The 20,929-nt window shown below is 41.2% G+C and overlaps 1 protein-coding gene across 1 annotated transcript in view; it reads left to right on the forward strand.

The window, feature by feature from the left end:
• The window catches only part of ntng2b (netrin g2b), an 89,247-nt gene that overhangs the window by 7,949 nt on the left and 60,369 nt on the right, over nt 1-20,929 (forward strand). Inside the window, exon 3 of the mRNA XM_016681487.1 lies at nt 7,503-8,146. Coding sequence (XP_016536973.1) covers nt 7,503-8,146 — 644 coding nt within the window. The remainder of the gene's footprint in view (nt 1-7,502; nt 8,147-20,929) is intronic.

Here is a 20,929-nt window from a genome sequence, read left to right on the forward strand (position 1 = left end):
AAAGTAGCAAAGAAATGAGGTGCAACTCTCTAGGTGAAGCAATGACAAACTTGAGGCTGTATGAGGTACTTTAATTAAACCTGGTGTCAGTTCAGTGACATCCTGTATAGCTGTTGTGCTTTACCAAGAGGAATAGTGTCTCCTAATAAAAACCTGTTATACTTTAAGTTTGTTGCACTTCCAAAATCGAACAATAAAGAAATAACTTAATATTCTGTTACACAATCCATATCTCAGTTGATTTGAAGCCCTAAAATCCCCTTTTCTTGCTCTTGCTTTGTGGTTGGCTTTAGATTGAAAAACATCAATAAAATATAGCAGCTTTTCCCCGAATTCAGCTCTTAAGTGCTTACTGAGAAAACAGCAACTGTGCTGAAAATGTGGTTCTCCCAGTGAAGTGCATCTGCTGTAGTCTAAGTTAAGTTTTTTTTTTTTAAATAACATGTCTAGGTCCAACTGTGGGGACTTTAGCAAGATGAGCTCAGCTGCTGCTGCTTTGGAGCAGCATGATGTCTCTGCTCTGTCCTTCTCTCCTCTCCCTCCTCCTCCAGTCATACATGCCTACAGTAAACATTTCTTTTTTTCTTCTTCTTCTTCTTTTTTCTTGCACACACACGCACGCACACACACACACACGCACACACACACGCAGACATAAACAACACCTGCCCACGCAAACGCACACCTAAGATACATTTACACGCGCCGAGAGCTGTTTGGTGCTGGGGAAGGCATTTCACAAGAAACCAATAAACAGCGTTTCAGGTAATTAAAGCAAAAAACATAAAAAGAATAAATAAATAAATCCTAGGACATTATATGGTGTTTTATTCATAAATATACCAGCAGCAGCATGCCAGAGTTTGGATAAATCGAGTTAAAATGGTTTCTTTTAAATATAGCTAAATAAGTCAAAGGTGACTGTGTTGTTAAAATGGAGTTAGAGATAAAGTGTTTATTTCATTTTTATGCTAAAGTACTTATTTTATAGATGAAGTAGAACAGAAAACTGGAAGCATACCTTTGAGCACTCTGCCTGGTTAAGTCTTACCGTCAAAGGATTTAGCACCTATTTGCAGCACTATGATTACTTTTCCCCCTTGGCATTTTAGTTTTTATTTGAGCGATTTTCACCAGAACTGTTGCCAGTTCCTCGAAACTCTGGAAGCTTTGTCCAGCTCAGAAATCGCAGCTATTTCACGGAAGTCTGTGAGGTCTTCATTTGTGAAAAGGCATAAAACGAATTAAACTTTGATAGGGATAGTAAATGCTTATAGCTGCAAATGAAAACGGAGAACACTTTGTTACTTTTTTTTTTTAAACCTACTAAATTATGTCTTTGAGTATTTATTGCTTTGGTTCTGACTAAACTGCGATGAACCGCTGAAGATGCGTCTTATTAATCTGTTCCTCCTTCACACTTGTGCAGAACTTTTCACCTCAGCCATCTGTGACTCCTTTTTTTTCTTATTTTCTCTTCCTGAATTCAAATCAAATTTTATTTTTTGAGAGAATTGTTGCTCTTTAAGCAATCGTAGGACAAAATATTGAATGGAATAAAAAAAAGAAAAAAAAAGAAGAAAGAAATCCAACACAGACATGCAACTCAGGGTTTGCAGCTGCTTAGAGGAAATTTTATTTATGATTGTCTGAACAAGTTATGAGTTACTGTGAAGCTCTGAAGCAGAGGTGATCCCAGTCTTCTTGAATTAAATGTACATCTGTTTGAAAAAAAAAATAAATTAGTAGGTGTTGGAGAATCTCTAAGACCAAAAACCAAAATTGCCCACTTCTGCTTACCAGCCACTTTCCTAAACTTCACATTTGTTTCATTTCAGTCCTTAAAAGATAAAGAACATGTGCAGTCACACACTTATGTTACTTTTATTTTTTTCTATTTTATTAGGGATACCCAAATGTTTGTATTCCCCTCTATGCATGTGCAGATTTGTCAGGCAATACTCAGACGGAGAGAAAACGCCATCACTCTCCTCGAAAGAGAACTTCCAGCGTGACGGAAAGATGTCATAAGTGAAAAGCAATATCCCTTTCTCATCCCTTCTGTGGCCTTTTTAATGGGAAGGTCGTTCTGTTTGATGTTTCCTCAAAACATAATAAATTGTGTTGTGTGTGTGCCTGCCTTTATTCCCCTCGCCGCCAATATAAGATAGAAACTTCTGAAAGTGGAAGGAGAAGAGAGAGCAGGAGAGCACAGCGGCAGAGATGAACAGGAAGGGAAATGAGAAGCAGGTAAAGAACATAAAAATACATATTGTCAGAGTGTTTTGCCTGGGAAAAAAACAAATCTGCTTTTCATTTTTAAAAAAAGTAATTAAGAGCAATAAGTCATAGTGACAACGTTCGTCTTGTAAGGTGATATTTAGGAAGCAGGAGAGCATTGTGTTTTTTTCACACTCACCAGGACGCTGTGTGGTAGAAAACGAATATTGTGGACATTATACCAACGACGTTACACCGGCCTTATGCTACAAAACTGGTGATGGTATTTGACTTTACAATAACATGAATATCGCAGGAGCCCAGCTCAACTTGGGTTAAAATCTGTGCTGGAAAGGTGTGTCTTTCAAAACGATTTAAAAGTTGGGTGAGTCAGGGCAACTTTGATGTCCTTGATGAACATAGAGGCAGAGCTACAATGGAATGATTTGGATAAAGAAGGACATTCAACTGTGCATGGACGAAAATGAAAAATTTTAATTGTTGTGAAAGGTGACTGCAAAAAAAAAAAAAAAGAAGAAGAAGAAAGGTGATTCTACAGAGCACTTATTCAAAAAGTCAGTTTAAATACTTTCAAAACTATTTGCTTTTCACTTCACAGCTGTACTGACATTGACATTTTCTGTTTGCATTGTGACAAGAGTGAAAAAATTTGGAGGGGTTTCGAACACTATTCCTTATTGTCTTGGTTCTCATTGTCGTCCCTCAAGTCAAAACAAGGAATCCACTCGTCACTGGGGCATAATGGCAGCTGTTGTGGTGGAAGCAAGAGCCCAGTGAGGATAATTGCTGGAGGGGCTTAGCGACATGGGCCACCTGCTGCAGCATTAGGCCTGGATCACACAGAGACAGAGCGTGTTTGCGGGAGTTTGTGACTATACTGGCGCAGGAGCAGGGACAAAGCAGCGGCAGGCGGCAGAGGGGGATAAGGAGGACAAGGTGCACAAAAGGGCTTAGACATAACCTCGCGTAAAGCTCTTGTGGGGGATGAAAATCTTCCCGCCTCTATTATTGTACAGTGCATATCACCTCTACTGTAGCTAATCCCGACGGGCTCTGTAAGGTCAGAGCAACCTGACGAGCCGCTGGTTGACACATGGGCTCCAACACAAAGTGTAAGAAAGATTGCGCGAACTCTTATTTGTATCGCTGCTCGCGCGGCTTCGCTCCCGTGCGGCGGATTCCTCTGTGAGAGCGCGAGCGCTAACCTGGAAGGAGTTCGCTGTGTATCTGGGACAGGATGGCAGGGCGGCCAATTTCAATAGGATTTGTGGGGTCAAGGGTCACCTCCAGAACAACAGCGTTCTAATCTTCGCTTCCAAGCGTGTAAACATTTGTCTGGAGCGGGGTCGGGAGGCGCGCTAACAGGCGCAGCTGGACCTCCGACGGGGCAGCTAGTCGCGCTCCCAACATCCGCAGCAGCCCTCCTCTTCTGACTCTAATTACCTTGTCTGTTTGCAGTTGTTTACGTGCGTGGTAGATTATCATCCTAAGTGTGTTTGTGCTGACAGTGAACTCTATCGGAGTCGCTGCAATGGGGGTAATTGGGTTATCGGGTAGTAAACAATGCTGCGACGTGGCTTCGGTGTGAAGCGAGATGTATCATCTGCAGTTTGCGGCGTGTAGATAGTGTCGCTTCACAGCTGTGTGTCTTCACATGCATTATGAGCCCAGCTTTCCTCAGCACCACCTCAGCGTTTGCTTTTGTTCAGAGTTTTCCCGCTCTGCGTTGTCACCACAAATCAGATGATTTATAACGTTAGCCTCACAGGATTCCAACTCCCCCCCCCCCTTTTTTTTGGCGGTATTACTCCGTAAGAGTGGCTTTGAGTGACTGCTCACTTTCCCGCCAGAGCAGCACCAACAGACGCTGCCCCTCACCGGCTCCGGATGTGGAAAAGTGAACGTCTGCAAAGAAGCGGTGACACATGATCTACGCTCGCACGGTACATCAATATGACGCCGTATTGCTTTCACGTTACAGCTTACATCATAAAGAAGAAACTGCTGTTTCATGTGATACTCCACCTAGATCTTTTGAAAATTGACCGCTCAGCCTCCGCGCGGAACTGAAAGGAGGCAATAAAAAAGTTGAAATTCACAATAGTTGCAAAAAAATAAAATAAAATAAAAAAATCACCCCAAAAGTTTCCACTTTTCTGGCCACTCCCACGACATTTCTCCATCTGTTTACTCAGCATGTAGCAGTACTCACATTTCCATGCAAAACCTGCACTGCAAACAGATATCCGGAAGGCTCGTTAGCGTGCGCTTTGGTTTGAGCAGGTTAAAGCACCCTGCTGATTTCTGCCGCCATTTACCGTCGATGATGTGAAAGGAAACGTTGCATCCACCTTTTAAAGGCCGCCGGGGGTTTGAGGTTGATAGTCAAAAAACAAATTATGGGTGAAAATGTAGGCAATCAATTGCAGCTTCATCAAACTAAAATTTACTTTTTTTTCACTTTTATATTAGTAGTGCATCAGTTTGTGATCCAATATTTATCTAGTTGTAACTCACATATGATAAAAATAATTAAAAAAAAATAAGCTAACTTAACAACAGCATGGACTTGTGGTGGTTGGTGCTTTTTTCTACGCTGAGGTTGCATATTTTCACACAGTCCAAAAAAATTTGACTGGTTTTTTCCACTTTGTTGTCTTAAATGTGCAACATAACTACTTATGCTAGGTGGCGCAGTTGGTAGAGCTGTTGCCTTGCAGCAAGAAGGTTCTGGGTTCGATTCCCAGCCCTGGTCTTTCTGCATGGAGTTTGCATGTTCTCCCTGTGCATGGGTGGGTTTTCTCCAGGTACTCCGGTTTCCTCCCACAGTCCAAAAACATGTCAGGCTAATTGGCCTCTCCAAATTGCCCCTAGGTGTGAGTGTGTGTATGCATGGTTGTTTGTCTCTGTGTTGCCCTGCGACAGACTGGCGACCTGTCCAGGGTGACCCCGCCTCTCGCCTGGAATATTAGCTGGAGAGGCACCAGCAGCCCTCCTGACCCCACCAAGGGACAAGGGTGTAAAGAAAATGGATGGAACTACTTATGCTGCAAGACAATACATTTCTACGTGTTTCATAAAATTGCACTTCCTTCAAACATCAGGCAACATACCGGGAAAAAAAAAACCCATAAATTGTGTTGAAGGTATGTCCGCAACAAGGGCATACATTATCTATTTTTTTAGTTTCCATTTGCCGCACATTGAATATCATCGTGATTAACAAAAACCAAGGCTTGAAAACACCAGTATTTGTTTTGTTAAAATTGCAGAATGTGCTACAAAACATTGCACTCTTTGTGTTCGTATTCAGTCAGCTGGCTGCTCCCATCAGTTTACGTGATTTCTATAAAAACAATGTAAAAGCCTGTGTCTCGGTGTATGGAGGGAAGCAAGAAGCTCACTTTTCCTTGGCAGCTGCCATGAACAGCCTTCTGAACTTCCTCCTCAAGCTTAAGAGATCACTCCATAATTAGGGAGTCATAATAAATCTACGATTCTTTTAACTCTAAATCAAAAACAAAATAGTTCAGTCTTAACTGCACAGCTGTCTAGCTGCCATTGTGTCTTCACTTGTCTCAAAGCTGATATTTATTTGAATATTTGCAGGATAATTTTGTTACTTTCTCCAGCCTGTCACTTTTTTTATGTTTTTGTTTTGATATGCTGTGGCTAAGTCTGTGTATTTAATTGTTTATTTAAATGTTTATTTGGACATCTTTTCCCCCAGCCTAGTTATCCTTACTTTATAAAAACGGCTTTTTCAAGGTGGGCTGTGGCGTTTTTATACATTAGATGCAATCATAATTTTTAGACAACAAAAAGTGGAGAAAGAGGAGGGAAAGGAAATTTTCTTTGCAAACTACTGTTATTGATCAATGTAATAAAATTAAGAATGGCCATTTATATCTCCTGTGATGAAAGAAGAGGACAAGTGTAGAAACCTGGATCAATGTAAAAGAAAAAAGAAATATTCTGGACCTAAACAAAACATGTGGAAACATAGAAACACCTAAACTTATTCATTTAAATTTAGATGTAAGAAGCTCTAAGTTAAGAGAATTTAAAGTTCAGAAATGTTAATATCAATACTCATTCATTTCATATGAATGACTCAGTTCCTATGCGAACTGACTCATTCGACAGACAACACGACTTTAATAAATAGGGGAGAAAATAATAACCCTTATCAAAGTAATTAGTGCTTCCTGGGGGCATACAACGAGCCGTCTGTATGTAATACAAACCAAACAGAACCCGAGCTGAATTTAGCAAATTAAGCATCAAGAGAGATGAGCGCAGATCTCTGGGAATTCTTTGTGCAAATATTTTGACTCCTGTTTTGAAGGGGTTGTCAGAAAACTGGCAGATTACAGTCAGCTATGTGAACGCTGGAGCTAATCTGAGCCGTTGTGAGTCTTTCAGTCACAAACCCCTGTTACGCGAGTGTCACACTTCAATAATAAGACAGAGCTGTTTTCGAAAATAATTCATTGGGTGATTATATTTGCGACCGCAGTGGTTAGATTACCATTTCGTAATAGCGTCCTAGCATTGCAACAGACTCCATGCATTTTTTGGGCTATGCAATTATGAGTAAGTGGGTGATGAAATTGTTTTCCAGGTCGCACAAGAAGATCTCCAATCAGAGTAAAAGACATTTCTTGCAGCGGGTGGAAAGAGGCTTGCGGGGCTCTGTGAATAATCCTGTTGACTTTTACTTGTGTGGCAGGGCAGCAGTTTCAAAGTCTTGGCATCGGTGGAAGTGGAGGATCAATCCTCTAGAGTTAAAGTGCAGCAGCACTCTGCTGCCCATGCAGAGACGGTGATGATGCACGATCCCCCTGACCTTCACACTTTGTGTTGTGTTGTTTTGCAAGTTTACTTTTCAGACCTCCCAAGTGTCTTGGCAGGGTCTGCCTTACTAAGATTTTTGTTTTTGTTTTGGTGGAAAAAATGGGTTAGTTTATATTCTATTTTTGGACACTGTTGGAGCAAGTTCATAAATCTAGCTACATGGTAACATGGGCTTGGAGGAGAGAGTTGTGCCTAAAACATACCAAAGCATTTTGTACTTCAACTGAAACTTATTTTAGTTTTTTTTTTTTTTTGTCATATAGGTGACCACCTGAGTGCATAATGAGTCATTGCTTCCTGAAAACATCCTAAACTGCACTTCTTGTCAATAGCTTAATCAAATTAGAGTCAGCAGGTTCTGGTTATTTACTTACCTTTCTGATTTGTCTGCATCTCTTTTGTAGGAGAACCCATATTTGTGCAGCGATGAGTGTGATGCCTCCAACCCAGACTTGGCTCACCCTCCTCAGCTGATGCAGGACCGTGAACGCAATGGCCTCATCACCTACTGGCAGACGGTGACCTGGGGTCGACATCCAGAGCCCCTACTCGCCAACATCACCATGTCTTGGAACAAGAGTCTGGAGCTCACAGACGACATCCAGATCACGTTTGAATATGGCCGTCCCACAATCATGGTCCTGGATAAGTCCATGGACCACGGGCACTCCTGGCAACCCTTCCAGTTCTACGCCGACGACTGCCAAGACGCCTTCAACATGCAGCCCAAACGAGTGCGTGACCTCTCACCCACAAACCTGACACGGGTCATTTGCACTGAGCAGTACTCACGCTGGGTCGGCTCCAAGAACGATAAGAACGTGAAGTTCGAGGTGAGGGAGCGCTTTGCTCTGTTTGCAGGCCCCCGTCTGCAGAACATGGACAACCTGTATACCCGCATGGAAAGTATGAAGGGACTGAGGGACTTCTTTACCTTCACCAACCTGAGGATGAGGCTGCTACGGCCTGCGCTCGGAGGCACCTACGTCCAGAGAGACAACCTGCTCAAGTACTTCTACGCAATCTCCAACATTGAGGTTCCTGCCAGGTGAGGAGTAAATGTTTTCTTGCTTGTTGCACCTTTACCGTCACAGATTTACACGTTTCATCAAGCACAGACGTATTATGTATCAAAAACCGGCAAAAATGTTTTAGATATTTAAAAAGAAATACATTAAGTGAGGAAGAAGGTGGGGATGTCGCCGGTCATTTTGCCGTTTCGTACTTTTGCAGTTTGGTCATAATAAGACATGAAACAAATGACTGGGTAAAGTGATTTCTTTTGTGTAAAAAAGTTTTTCTATTTGCTGCAACTAGATGAACTGATGATCTGTGTGAAGATCAATGACAGCAGCCTGGTTGTCAATAAGATGTCCTTAACCCTTCCATGGTGTTAAGACGGGGCAATTTAGAGCCTACGCGGTTTTTTACTCAGTGCGCGGTCCGGCAATGTCGCACTGACTCCGTGTGCGCTTTTGCAAGATTCTTTTTGGGTGATTTCGGAAAGTGCTGGTTGACAGGACACCCCTGTCTCCCCACTTCCCCGCTGTCCTATCATGACATTGCCACACTCCTCCTGAAGCGGCCTGCTAGGACCACAGGAGGGTCGATCTTAAAATTACCTTTGAGATGGACAGCTTGCATGGATGTGTTGTTGGTTTACTCCTAAAAAACTCTTCAGATATATGACAATTGATCAAAGATCTGTGTTTTGTTATTACTTTGTAAGGGTGAATGGGAATTTTTTTGTGTGACCTATTTTTACTTTATGTTTTAGAAAATATCTAAATCTTGTTTGGTTGAGACTTGTTCAGCCCTCTGTCTCTGTCCTTCACACACAAAGACACACGCGCGCACACACACACCCCATATTAATACTTGATTAAGTGAAGAAAGAAAGCTTGTAAGGTTACAGTGTTGCCGACTTAGCAGTTTCTTGCTGCTAGATTTAGGGTCTTTTCAGACTCTTTTAGCACACTCTTTAAATAGTTCAATAAAAGATTTGTTGTTTGAGGTGCTTGGATGTTTTTGCAGACAGCATCTTGTAAAACGCTCAGTTGTAAAAGCATAAAAAGGCTTTGCTTCTTTATCTAAGATACAACAATAGCACTGTAAAAACATTTACCCAGACAAGCAGAAACTCTTCAGTGAAAGAGACATTTGATGAAAATCCTAGGGATTTTTTTTTGAGTCTTAAAAAACTGATCAGTGTCATTTAGAAACCGAGGTCTCTAGTCTGATATTTAGTTAAAATCACTGCAGTGTTTTTTTCTGACAGTGATGGGTACTTTGTCCCGACCGTAGTTTCCACAGTACATCCTCAAAATGCTGCGACATTACTTGGTTAAGAAAGTAGGTATCAGTGTGTCGCATAAATTAGCAAAACATCACTGGTAAAATCTTTTTCATTCATATACTTTAACACATATACCTACTGTCTACCACAAACTGATGTATTTGTACCGTTAAGTTTTAGTTTATTGAAATGCTTGGCTGACATTTTTTGCTTTCTGTTTTTATATGACTTGTTGATCATTCGACACATAATGTACATCAGGAAAAAAAGATCTTACATGATGTTTGTCAACCACCCCATAAACTAATCCTTAGGTTTGAACATTGTGAAATGTATTAGTCAAAGTTTCAGCTCTTCAGGATGGCTGGCTTTATCAAGAGACTCCAATAACAATCATTTAAAAATACTCTGATCAGATGGAGGACTAGGAAGGAGTACAACCTGATGTTTCTAGTAAAGTATGTTTGTTACATGATGGAAACATTCGGAAAAATAAATGAAAAACTACCAAAAACAACCCTTTTTTCCTTTACAATTTGGTTTTACTAACTTCTGAACACGTTTAATTGCACTAAAGAGCAACAAACGATTACTCTTGGTTTATTCCAGTCATTAACTCTCCCATCTGGTCAAATCAGACCAGTTACCACAAAGTATCTGTTTATTATGTGGTAACCACTGCTTCCTTGCTGTACAGTGGATATGTGATTTGCACTGTTTCCTCCCAGCTAGGCGACTACCAGTTTGAATCTTGATTGACGTCTTTGTGTGCAAAGTTTGAATGTTCTCCAAGGTTTTTCACACCCTTTCAGGAATCCCTGAGCATGAATGTTTGGTAAACTGGAGATCCTTTAAATGGCTGCTAGACGTTAGTCTGTGTATGGTTGATAAATGAATGTATTTTCCTCTTGAATGTGACCTTCTGGTGATCCTGGTCAGGATTAACTGGTTACAGAAAATGTATGGATGAATGGATGGTGTCTGAAAAGCTATGCTTTGTCAAACTAACAGAAATAATCTATGCACTGCTAAAATTCCTGAAAAGCAAAGTACAAGTTAAAACACACAAAAGCAATTACATCTTACATCTCATTACACTTTAATCTTTTACAATGTACTGCTGACTGTTTAATAAGCTCTTCATGGAATCAGTATCTAAAGCTCTTACATGAATTCAGCAGAGTTTGCTGATGTAGTGCATAATAAGATATACGAATGGGAAACGCTAAGAGTCTAGCTTCTCAGTTTTGCACTTGTGTGAAAAAAAAAATTCAATAAGAACATGGATAGCATTCAAACTCTGCAAGCTGCACTGCTAGAATGTGCTAACATCTATCTTTTTTTTTTCTTGCAATCATACATGACAGGAAACAAAAATCACCCAGTGGTGAACATACCCTCCGGTTTTGACATGCACACACAGCGGCCGTGATCAGAGGGCTCTCAGAATGACCCCGCTCTCAGCAGGAATCCGGGTGTGCCTGTCGCCGAACGATGATTAATGACAGAAATGAAAGGCCTCGGTGGTCGAACGTAAACCCTGATCCACATTCTGCCAGGGGATCCGGAAACCCTTACATGGCAACTTTGTGACAGTGAACGATGTTACGGCGATCATGCACCTGCTTAGCATCAACAAGCCATCGCTTCCTCCTTTCAGAGTTATTATTCCAATCAATACGGTCGGGCTGACATTTGAATGGTATTTAACGGCCTCGTTGGGACACGTGTGCGGTGGGAAGAATTTGTGTATGCAAGTGCGCCTGTGTGTGCGCGCGCGGCGTTCGGGTGGCCGAGCAAGAAGGTGGAAAGGGGAAAACGAGCGTCTGAGTGGGGCATTGACCGATGTGGGTGTCTGTAAACGCGTGTCTGCATGTGAGTAAAAGGTGTGGGGAGTGTTTGATGAAGTCCTGAGTGGATGCTGACACAGCACACATATAGACACACACACACACACACACACACACACACACACACATCCACAGACACACCAGCCTTCTGGCGGAGGGCCTGTAGGTATTGATCACAGACACTTTTCAGGCTCAGCACAGAATCTGAGAGAGAGACAGAGAGGTTATCAGCCTAATATTCAGGGGGGCAAATCTGAAGCAAAACCCAAAATATCTTGTAACCAGCCACCGAAGCAATTTTGTTTTTGATTCTTGGCTGCATCCGCTAACATTATACAATATTCAACCAGATGAAATGACCCAGAGCTGAAATTGATTGATTCCACCGTTGTTTTTACTTGGTGATAGCAAACTGATTCGTTTCAGTTTGGTCTTCCTGGCTACTAGCCACTCAGAAAAATTAAAACTTCAATTTTTCTTTTCAGATCAGTGGCTCTTACTGAAGGAAGAAGACCCACAGTAAACTACTTACAGTATAAGATACGTCATAAATTAACGCAGAAACCACAGATAATGTTTAAAATGTATGAAAAAAGAGAAGACGAGATTTTCTACGACCTGTCCAGACATCGCTTCAGTTCATTCTGAATGCAAGCAAGAGATTATCGTCAAATACAAGGAAGGCTGAACTCTGCACATTATATGGAAAAGTTGCTTAGCTGGTCTCTATCCTGTTTAGATCAGAACCTTTTCTGTGGACCATTTTGAATTTGTGACAAGTTCAAACTTAAGATAATCACTTTGTCATTGCTTAAAAATAAGACACCACATCTACTTCTAGCATAAATTATTAAAAGATGACAGGAAGGCCAGAAAAAATGTGATGAATGCCCTTCTCATGTGTTCTTATATTACAGCTCTTAAATGAGAATCTCTGTTACCTCAGCAGGTTAAAAACTTCACAAAACTGGAGATTGTTGCATCTCTACTGAGCTTTTATTAACTTTTTTTTTTTTTCAAGAAAATTCTTGAAATTTTTCTTCAAAACCAGAACACTGTGCTGGTGACAGCTGGTGATGGTGTCAGCATGCGCTAGATCTGATGACAAAGGACCCAAATTTAGCCCTGCGGAGAATGACTGAGGCCGGTCCGTCTTCCGCCCCAGCCACCCGCACCTCCCGTAACATTATCGCCGATCAATAAGTTATTCTGGGCAGCCGGGAGGGGTATTAGGTGATGGCGGTGGAGGGGGTCCTCAACAGTACAGTACAATCAGGAGTGTCTGATGCTTACGGCTGGGAAATTGATTCTGGGGAGCGAGACGATTAGTCAATGCTCTCTGGACAAAAGGCTAAGCTATTTCATCTCGTCTCATCTGGCCTCGGTAACATATTGGGATTTCCAATGCTTAAAATTTGAATAATGAATATTCCACTACGCCGGCGCTCCATCGGGGACAGCACACTGAAATGGGTTTTATATGATCAGGACCGAGTGGCAGTGTACCGCAGGTCGCTACGGTAATGAGATATGCCGGCGTTATCGATGGATAGAGGGTTGTAGTCACTTCCTGGCCGTATTGTCTGTCCTCGGGCTTCTGGCTGAGGCGCTTGGACTCAACCCGGTTAAAAGTAATTATTATTAGTTGACTGCTCTTAATGGTCTGAATTGAGGCTGCACAGAGACAGCAAAACAAGCTTTCTTCCAATCAATCAGTGCAAATGTTCTCTCTACAGGACGAGTCCCTTGCACGCGTGCTGTCAGAGTGTCCGGCCAAGGCCTGGCAATACAGCAGTATTATCAATATATATAGATCCCGATAAACCATTAGGTGCAAACGCAGGCAAGATTAGGTTGATGAGTGGGAGATTTGTTGACAAGATGAAACCGTCGAGCAGGCTGGCTCCGAGAGGGCAGCCAAAGGTGGAGCAAGCGTTTGGAAGTGGACAAAGACAGAAAGAAAGGTCAAACTCAGACCGATTCAGATTGGACCGAGTCAACAGAAAATGACTCAGCAGCATCGCTCAGTTCTCTCAAGGTTAAACGGGATGTGCTGAAGCACCGGCTCCAGTATGAGCTCCGAGCGAAGGTGTTTCAGTTTTTAAAAGCCCAGGGATTTATGTTCATTTCGCAGGCTGGATTCAAACTGCAGATGAGGGTATTTCCATATCACCGCTGGACCATATGAAAGCTATCTCCGACCATCAAAAGATAGAGTAGCAAAGTCTCAGTTCTATCATCATTTACATCAGTGAAATGATATTCGCTGGGAAAGGGCTCACTCATAAGTACGGCTCTCAAATTCTCCCTTATCCATTTGACCTCCATCTCTCCACGCCTGCACCCTTCGGTCCCATCTGTCCGGACTGCGGTGCAGACTATAGCGGCTCACTAGTCTGCATTATGGATTAGACAAAGGGTCATGGATTGGGCCATTTTTAATGAAATAAACAGCAAATCATATGGTGGGTCTTTATAATGGAATAAAGCAAAGGCTCCAAGCTCAGGAAGAGCCAACTAAGTGGATTAAGGCCAAGAGAGAGGAAAGGAGATGGAGCAGGATGAGGAGCTAGACAAAGTCTGCAATGTTTTTTTTTCTTTCTGTCTTTTCTTTTTTTACCCCCACCTTTCCAGGCTTGTAATCGCTGCAGCATCAAGTTCTCTTCTCCCCGACTTCTAAATTTGATTTGATTGGAGAAGATGGCATTTAAGAGAAGCCCAGTAGTCTGAGTGTCTCTTACTGTGTTATGGTAGTTAGCTGAATCAGGTGTAAAGAGCAACAGTCAGCAAATGTGCCACATTACACCACTGATCATCCTCCCATTACGGCAGACGATGCCGGTCTGGTGCAAGCCAGGCAACGTTCATGAAGAACTATTTATAGAGTGTGAAAAATATGTAATTTTATTACTTTACTTTTCACATATGTTGACATCTGCTGAGTGGAGAAGAAAAGAAATATCCAAACAACCTACTTTGTGAGTGTCTCTGGACAGAGAGACGCTCTGTCCAGAGACTTGCATGTCTCTAATTCTGTGTAATCTCAGAATTAGAGAGCAGTCTGTGGTCAGCCTTAAGTGGCATACTCATTGATGAATGCTCATTGATAAACTCATTCAGGACAACTTGCTGCCTATTTTAGAGAGTGCTGCCTTGAATTTAATTGTGTCAATTCAACTCTGATAAAACACAGATTTTTACTTAGTGTGCAAAATCCACAACTTTTATTTGAGAAATAATTTTCGCTCGGAAAATGTGACTGGATTGTTTAAAAATAGGCTGAATACCATCATTTGTACCATGGTAGCTAAGGTCACAAAGTGACTGAGCTCTGTAGGCTTAACGCCTCCGTAGGCTCAGTCTTGCCTGAAAGCAACAACTAATTATTTTCCAGTGGTGTGAATTAGTTAAGAGCTGACCAGGCAGGGAGCGAGGTATCCAAACATTATGCCTTTTCAAAGTTTCTCTTTTTCTTTACAGGCATGTTGTTTCATGCCTGCTTGACTCGTTTATCCTCTGTGTGTCTGTGTTTCTCTCTGTGCTGTTCTGGCCCCCCCGCTGATCGAGCTAATGTGCTGAGAGGTTTAAGCTCTCCATCTCCTCACAAACTGGCACAGGAAACTTTCCGTCGCTGCTCAGTGTTCATCTTTGTTTGGGGCTTATAGTCCAGACGGAAGCAGAGCCGCTCTGTAATACTTTATCCAGCAGTAATATATATTTTTTTGCTTCCTTAAACATACTAAACTTAGATATGAAATTTTGAAATATTCTAAAGCATTACTAGTACCGTTTTCAATTCTGTGTAACGATAGCTGCTGGCCAGTGGGATGTTAGTGCCTATATTCAGTTTTCAGAATTCAAGTTCTATTACTCGAACATTTTTATTATGCTGGTTGTAAACAAATATTCGTATATAAACCGCAGATGTAATCCAACACTTCCAGCGATGGTTAGATTATACTGTTCGAGTGACGTGTCACTTTAAGGTGTGCTTGTACTTCATACTTGTTCTAGCTGCCTCAATTACTTTAACCTTAACATTTGCCCTTTTAAGACATCAGCAAATTCGTGAGAGATTCTCATGGTACGGAGTCTTTATGGAGAAAACTAGGGACTGAATTATTACGTCCCTTAATTTCAATGAATTAACCACAGAAAAAGTTCTGACACCATTAATCAATGATTTGTTAAGTCATCAACTAAAGTTTGCTCGAATTAAAATAACTTTTCTTATACTGCTCTTCATTAAAACTGTGATGACTCACATGAAACATGAATTAATAATAGCATTGAAGCCACCACTGTTAAAAATATGACAAGTTCACGTTATATAACCTTCATTTTTCCCAAAAAAAACCCACACAAGCTTTAACTGCCTTGGAAAACTTTACCTCTATCAGCCTCCACTGTGTTTGTGTTTACAGCTGGTTTGCTGGACTTGCAAGTCTCTGAGTGTCTTTTCAGATGTCAGTGCCAACAGGAAGGATGTCTTAAGTGACCAACTGCTGCAAAGTGTCTGTGACAAACTCTAGATCCCACAGTGGAACTAAAACAATAAAACCAGCTTAAAAAAAAAAAAGAAGATGCAGTCTCAAAAAGTCCACTACAGAGGCTGCTTTCATGCCAGCCCACAAAAATGAATGAAGCCTCTGTTCTGTTCAAAGGGATCCTGTAGAAACAGCAGCTTCTCTGGAGACCCAAGCATGAGTGGATCTGCCAGGTTCACCTTCTGCTTATCACAACTCAGATGTTCACATGCTGCTCACTGTAAAAATGAAAAGAAAACCAGACTGATTATGCACTACTGAGCATTGCAGAACAAGTGGTTGTTATTAAAAAATAATTTACGTCCAGAGTCAGAGGTTGTGGCGCTTCCAGGAATATGGAACGACTTTAAGAAATATTATTTCGACAATACGGTTCAGTCTTTTACTGACCTTTGAAATAATTAATGTTAAATGTTCATAATTTTGTTTTATGGGCTTTACTAAAGCAGCAAATTGCGTCGTCTAAGTGCAACGTAATTATTGCATGCAAATCTACTTTAGTTTTGAATTGTTTGTGTTTGAGGTTTAAATAATCTCAGGTATTAAAATTACATGTTCCAGGTGGTATAGGTGTGTATACATTTTTAAAATAAAATAATTTTTTTAATAGCATTTGGCATAATCTTTCACTTAGACTCCAATCTTTATTTTGACCAAGTTTTTTATATTTTATTTTTTATTTTACAAACTTAAAAAAAGTCCTAATGTCAAGACTTTGTACAATCCCCCTTTGACAATAATGCAGTACTTAGTTTTCTGCTATAAACTCTGACAAGGTTCAAGTGCACAGTAATAACGATTTTGAATATGCCTCTTTGCAAAATCTATTTATATTTATAACTCCAGGCTCCTCTCTTCTGTGCTTCTCTTCAGCTCACCTGACCTAACCGTTTCTCTGTTGCCTTAGCACGGAGGATGAGGTTTTCTCAGCATCCTTTATTCTTTGATTCCCACCTGAGTCATCTAAAATTGCTCGTTGTCGAAACGTCCAAACATTTGGTTGAAGTTAGAGTTGCATTTGGCTGTCTTCACTTATTCGCGTGTGGTGGTAGGACAGAAATAGCTTTTTCCTTTTATAAGGTCCGAAATGTGTTTAATTGTAGTTTCTTAGATTTTAGTAACTCAAAAATACTTTGGAGGCTTATTTCCCTGCTTTATTGCCCTATTTGAGAACATGGCAACAGAAACATTGGTGTAATTCTTTTTTTTTTGTTTTTTGTTTTTTTTGTTACAGTGTTGTCTGTATTACACTTTAATATTGATTACCAAGATGGCAGGTATTGGCAAGCTTGGGCAAGTAGCGTTTTTTTGTTGTAGCTCTTTCTGATTCGTAAAGATCAACACGCTCCTGTTTTATTTAAATGACGTGTTCTCCTGTCATTCCCATTTTGAAGAGTGTCTGAGCCACATTACATTCTTATCCCAGGGAAACAAGAAGTCGAGCTGCACACAGCTGGTAGCTCTGTTGCTTTGCAACGAGAACATCTTGGGTTCAGATCCCAGGATGTCTTGCTGCATGCAGTTTGGATCTGCTCCCTGTACATGTGTTGGTTCTCTCCAGGTACTCCAGCTTCCTCTCACAGCCCAAACACATGACTGGCTATGGTGTTTCTAAATCAACCAATAACGACTGGAGATAGGCAACAGAAGCTCCAACCACACCTAATTTCCCCTAAAAGGGAAATGTATTGACAATGACTGGATGTCCAAACAATTAATAACATAGTATATTTTTATTGCCATGAAAAATTAGCAAATAAAAGTTTTCTTTTGCTTAGCATTTTTATTTTAGAAATGTTCAGACTACAAGAAAAAACAACCTCTTTAGGGATTTAACCCATCTTTACCATAGGTGCTGTATCTTCATTAGTGGAAGAATTACTCAGATCACACATACAAACAAAGTAAAAGCTTAACATTTATGGCCATTTATTAATAAGAAAGGTAAACTGTTGTGGAAACGTGCTCATTTAAACTTGCAAATCACCATTATATAACCCGTGTGCAGCAACACTGTATCCTAAGGGAAGGACTAATTAGACCCTTAATGGCTTTCTGCTGCTAATCCTACTTGTACAAAGGTTTATCGTTTCAGTGGAAGCATGAATGAGGACGACAGGGCAGATAGTGAAGAGTCTCTGTGACTTCTGGGCTTGCTCCACCACTGCACAAGCGAACAAGGAACAGATGCTTGCCCTCTGCCCCCCACACTCACACACCCGAGCTTCTTAGGGCCTTCAGGTTGTGTGCGTGCGCGTGTGTGTGTCTCAGTGAGCTTGTTAGAGCGACTTTGACTTTGGAGACTGTCCCTCTATTTTTGAATTACCCCAAAGTTTTCTTTTTCCGTCCTTTGCAGACGGAAGGTGAACGGATGGGAGGTGTAAGCCTGGATAAAGGAGAGAAAAGAGATGCAGGCAGATGATGGATTAATGCCTAGTTTCTGGGGACTAGCCGGGCTGTGTGATTTTGTGATGAATGATGTGCAGTGCGAGGCTCTGTAAATATTATTCACCAGTTTACATGGCCACCATTTGTCCGTCCACACAGCTGAAACCTTGCATCGCATTGAAGGAAAGCACCACTTTCTGCTCCATTATTGATGGACTTTGCTCTCTGCATGATTGGATACGGAACCTTGTGGAAGTATTCACACCTGTGGAACTTTTTCACAGCTTGTCACATTACATTTGGGGATTTTTTTATTTTCTATTTTTTTGCGATTGATCAGCAGGAGGTAGCACATTGTTGTAAAGTGGAATGACAAGAAAAACATCTGTAATAAGCATTTTTTACTCTAAATAAGTTACATTTTCTTTCAGGGTGTATTTAATTATCTTTAAAGTACACTTATGTTTAATTTAATCTCAGTATAAAGCTTATGAACGCAGCTGATAAAGTCTGGAAGACGCAACATATGGGAGACAGCAAACATGTGGAAGACTGTGGTCTGGTCCTTAAATGCATCACAGCTCAATGTGTGGTGGATTCCTAACACTGCATCACTCTCAGGATATTGCTCCTATGATGAAACGTGGTTGGCAGCATCATGCTGGTTGGAGTTGATGAAAAGATGTACGGAGATAAATACAGGGCAACCAATAGAAAGGATGTTTGTGGCTGCAAAAGATTTGAGACAGGATGAGAGGTTGTTACAACGAAATCAACGAAAGTCCTCACTTCAATTTTGCTACCAAATTGACAATCTGTCACAAAACCTGAAAATTCCTCTGCACAGAACGCTCTTCAGAGTTATTCTACAAAAAAAAAATTGGTCTCTACATGGGCAACAGCATTGGAAGAATAAAACCTTGAAACTGCAACAAAAGACAGTTCTAGAAAGTATTGACTAAGGCGAGCAGAATACAAAATACACATTGATACTTTTAGATTTTTATTCCTAAAACAATGTATAATTTAACTTGATTCCCTTCCAATTCCCACTGCTTTATGATAATCAGATTTATAATAATCTGTCTCATAAAACTGCAAAAAAGTAGACTAAAGTTTGCGATGGTAAAAAAAAAAAAAAAAGTTCAAGGTTCATAAATATTTTTGCAAGCCCCAGCATAAATGAATACTTTATATGCAGGCTTCTGCACAGGATGCCTTTACTTTGGGCTCCTCCCACCTTGCTCAGGCTCCTCCCTCCTGAGTTATCTCCCTTTGAGGCAGCCGAAGCCTTGGAAACAGATCACTTTTTAAATCATTCATGAGCAGTCCCCGGAAAAGAAAGGCACGCAGAAAAAAGCTGTGGAAACGCAATGAGGGATGTGTCATTGTTTCTTTCATATGCAATGATTTATGACACGACGGTTGTTACTGATTTGATAATCACAGTTTATTTCCTCTCAGAAAGGAAGAAAGTTATAGTCAGCGATTTTTGCCTGTTTTCCTTTCATTTCTTTTGTCTCGCAGATGACTTTTTTTTTTTGTTTTTGCTTCCCCACCCGCCTTCAAGAGATTTCTCTTCTCCTCTTCCACCTTCCCTCCTGCGTCATACCCATAAACATCCTTTTAAAAACACAAACACAGAAAAAGAATAAAAGCACTTGCACTGTGTCTTACCTTACATCTGACGAGAGGGGGCGGGGGGGAATCTCTTGATACCATAAGCGTGCTCTAAAGCTGAAAAGCGCGCTGGGAATTGTAAGTGGGAGAACATGAGGTTCAGAGAGGGTGTCCTTGAAGAGATAGCTTGTTCTCAGTCAGCCACATTAATTAGCATAGCATTATTACAGGCATGGTGTGATCAAAAAAACACACTGCCATCTTTACCGCTGAACTGTCTCTGTCATTGCAGCCATGTTGATGGGTACGGATAAACAACTCTTTAGCTGGGGCCTCAATGTGCGACAGTGAGAAAAGGCTCGTGTGTTTTAATGAGATGCGTTCCGTCTCATGCTGTCAGCGCTCTGTGGTTGATGTCTGAGACTTTTCTCTTTTCACCAAAATCTGGTCCCTCATCATGGACCTTGGGGGAGATGACAGACAGCAGCCTCCTAAGTCAGCCAAACAAATCTTCAGGGGAATGTCGTTTACACTTCGCCTCTGCTCTAATAGCTTATTTGTGAATAGTTAAGAACCGTGGCTCTCGTTGGGTTTCGGCACTTCCGGCTGTCGGTGAAGGTTGCCTAAAAAGTTGAGCTTCATGTGGCATTTCATCCATACGTTTTCAGTTTTTTTGGAGCTACGCTCATGTATGCCACATCAGCAGATTTAGTCCCCTCCCACCTCCCACTGTTGTTTAATCAGGTGTAAAATTAACTCCAAACAGAGACTGGATGTAAAAACTACAGGTGAGAGGTGAATTTATTCATACTGTAAGCATAAGTGGGTACAGATCAGTGTAAGAGTCATTTACGTATATATATAAAAAAAATTCCCCTCTCACCCTCCATGGGTGGTCTCTCTTTCATCCTCTGAGCTCGGGTCCTCTACCAGAGGCCTGGGAGCTTGAGGGTTCTGCGCAGTATCTTGGCTGTGCCTAGAACTGCACATTTCTTGACTGAGATGTCTGATGTTGTTCCTGGGATCTGTTTGAGCCACTGCTCCATTTTGGGGTTGACTGCCCCGAGGGCCCCGATGACCACAGGCACCACTGTGGTCTTCACACACATATATATAAATATAAATATAAG

Source organism: Poecilia formosa, unplaced genomic scaffold, assembly GCF_000485575.1.
Source record: "Poecilia formosa unplaced genomic scaffold, Poecilia_formosa-5.1.2 Scaffold282, whole genome shotgun sequence".
NCBI classification, from domain to species: domain Eukaryota; kingdom Metazoa; phylum Chordata; class Actinopteri; order Cyprinodontiformes; family Poeciliidae; genus Poecilia; species Poecilia formosa.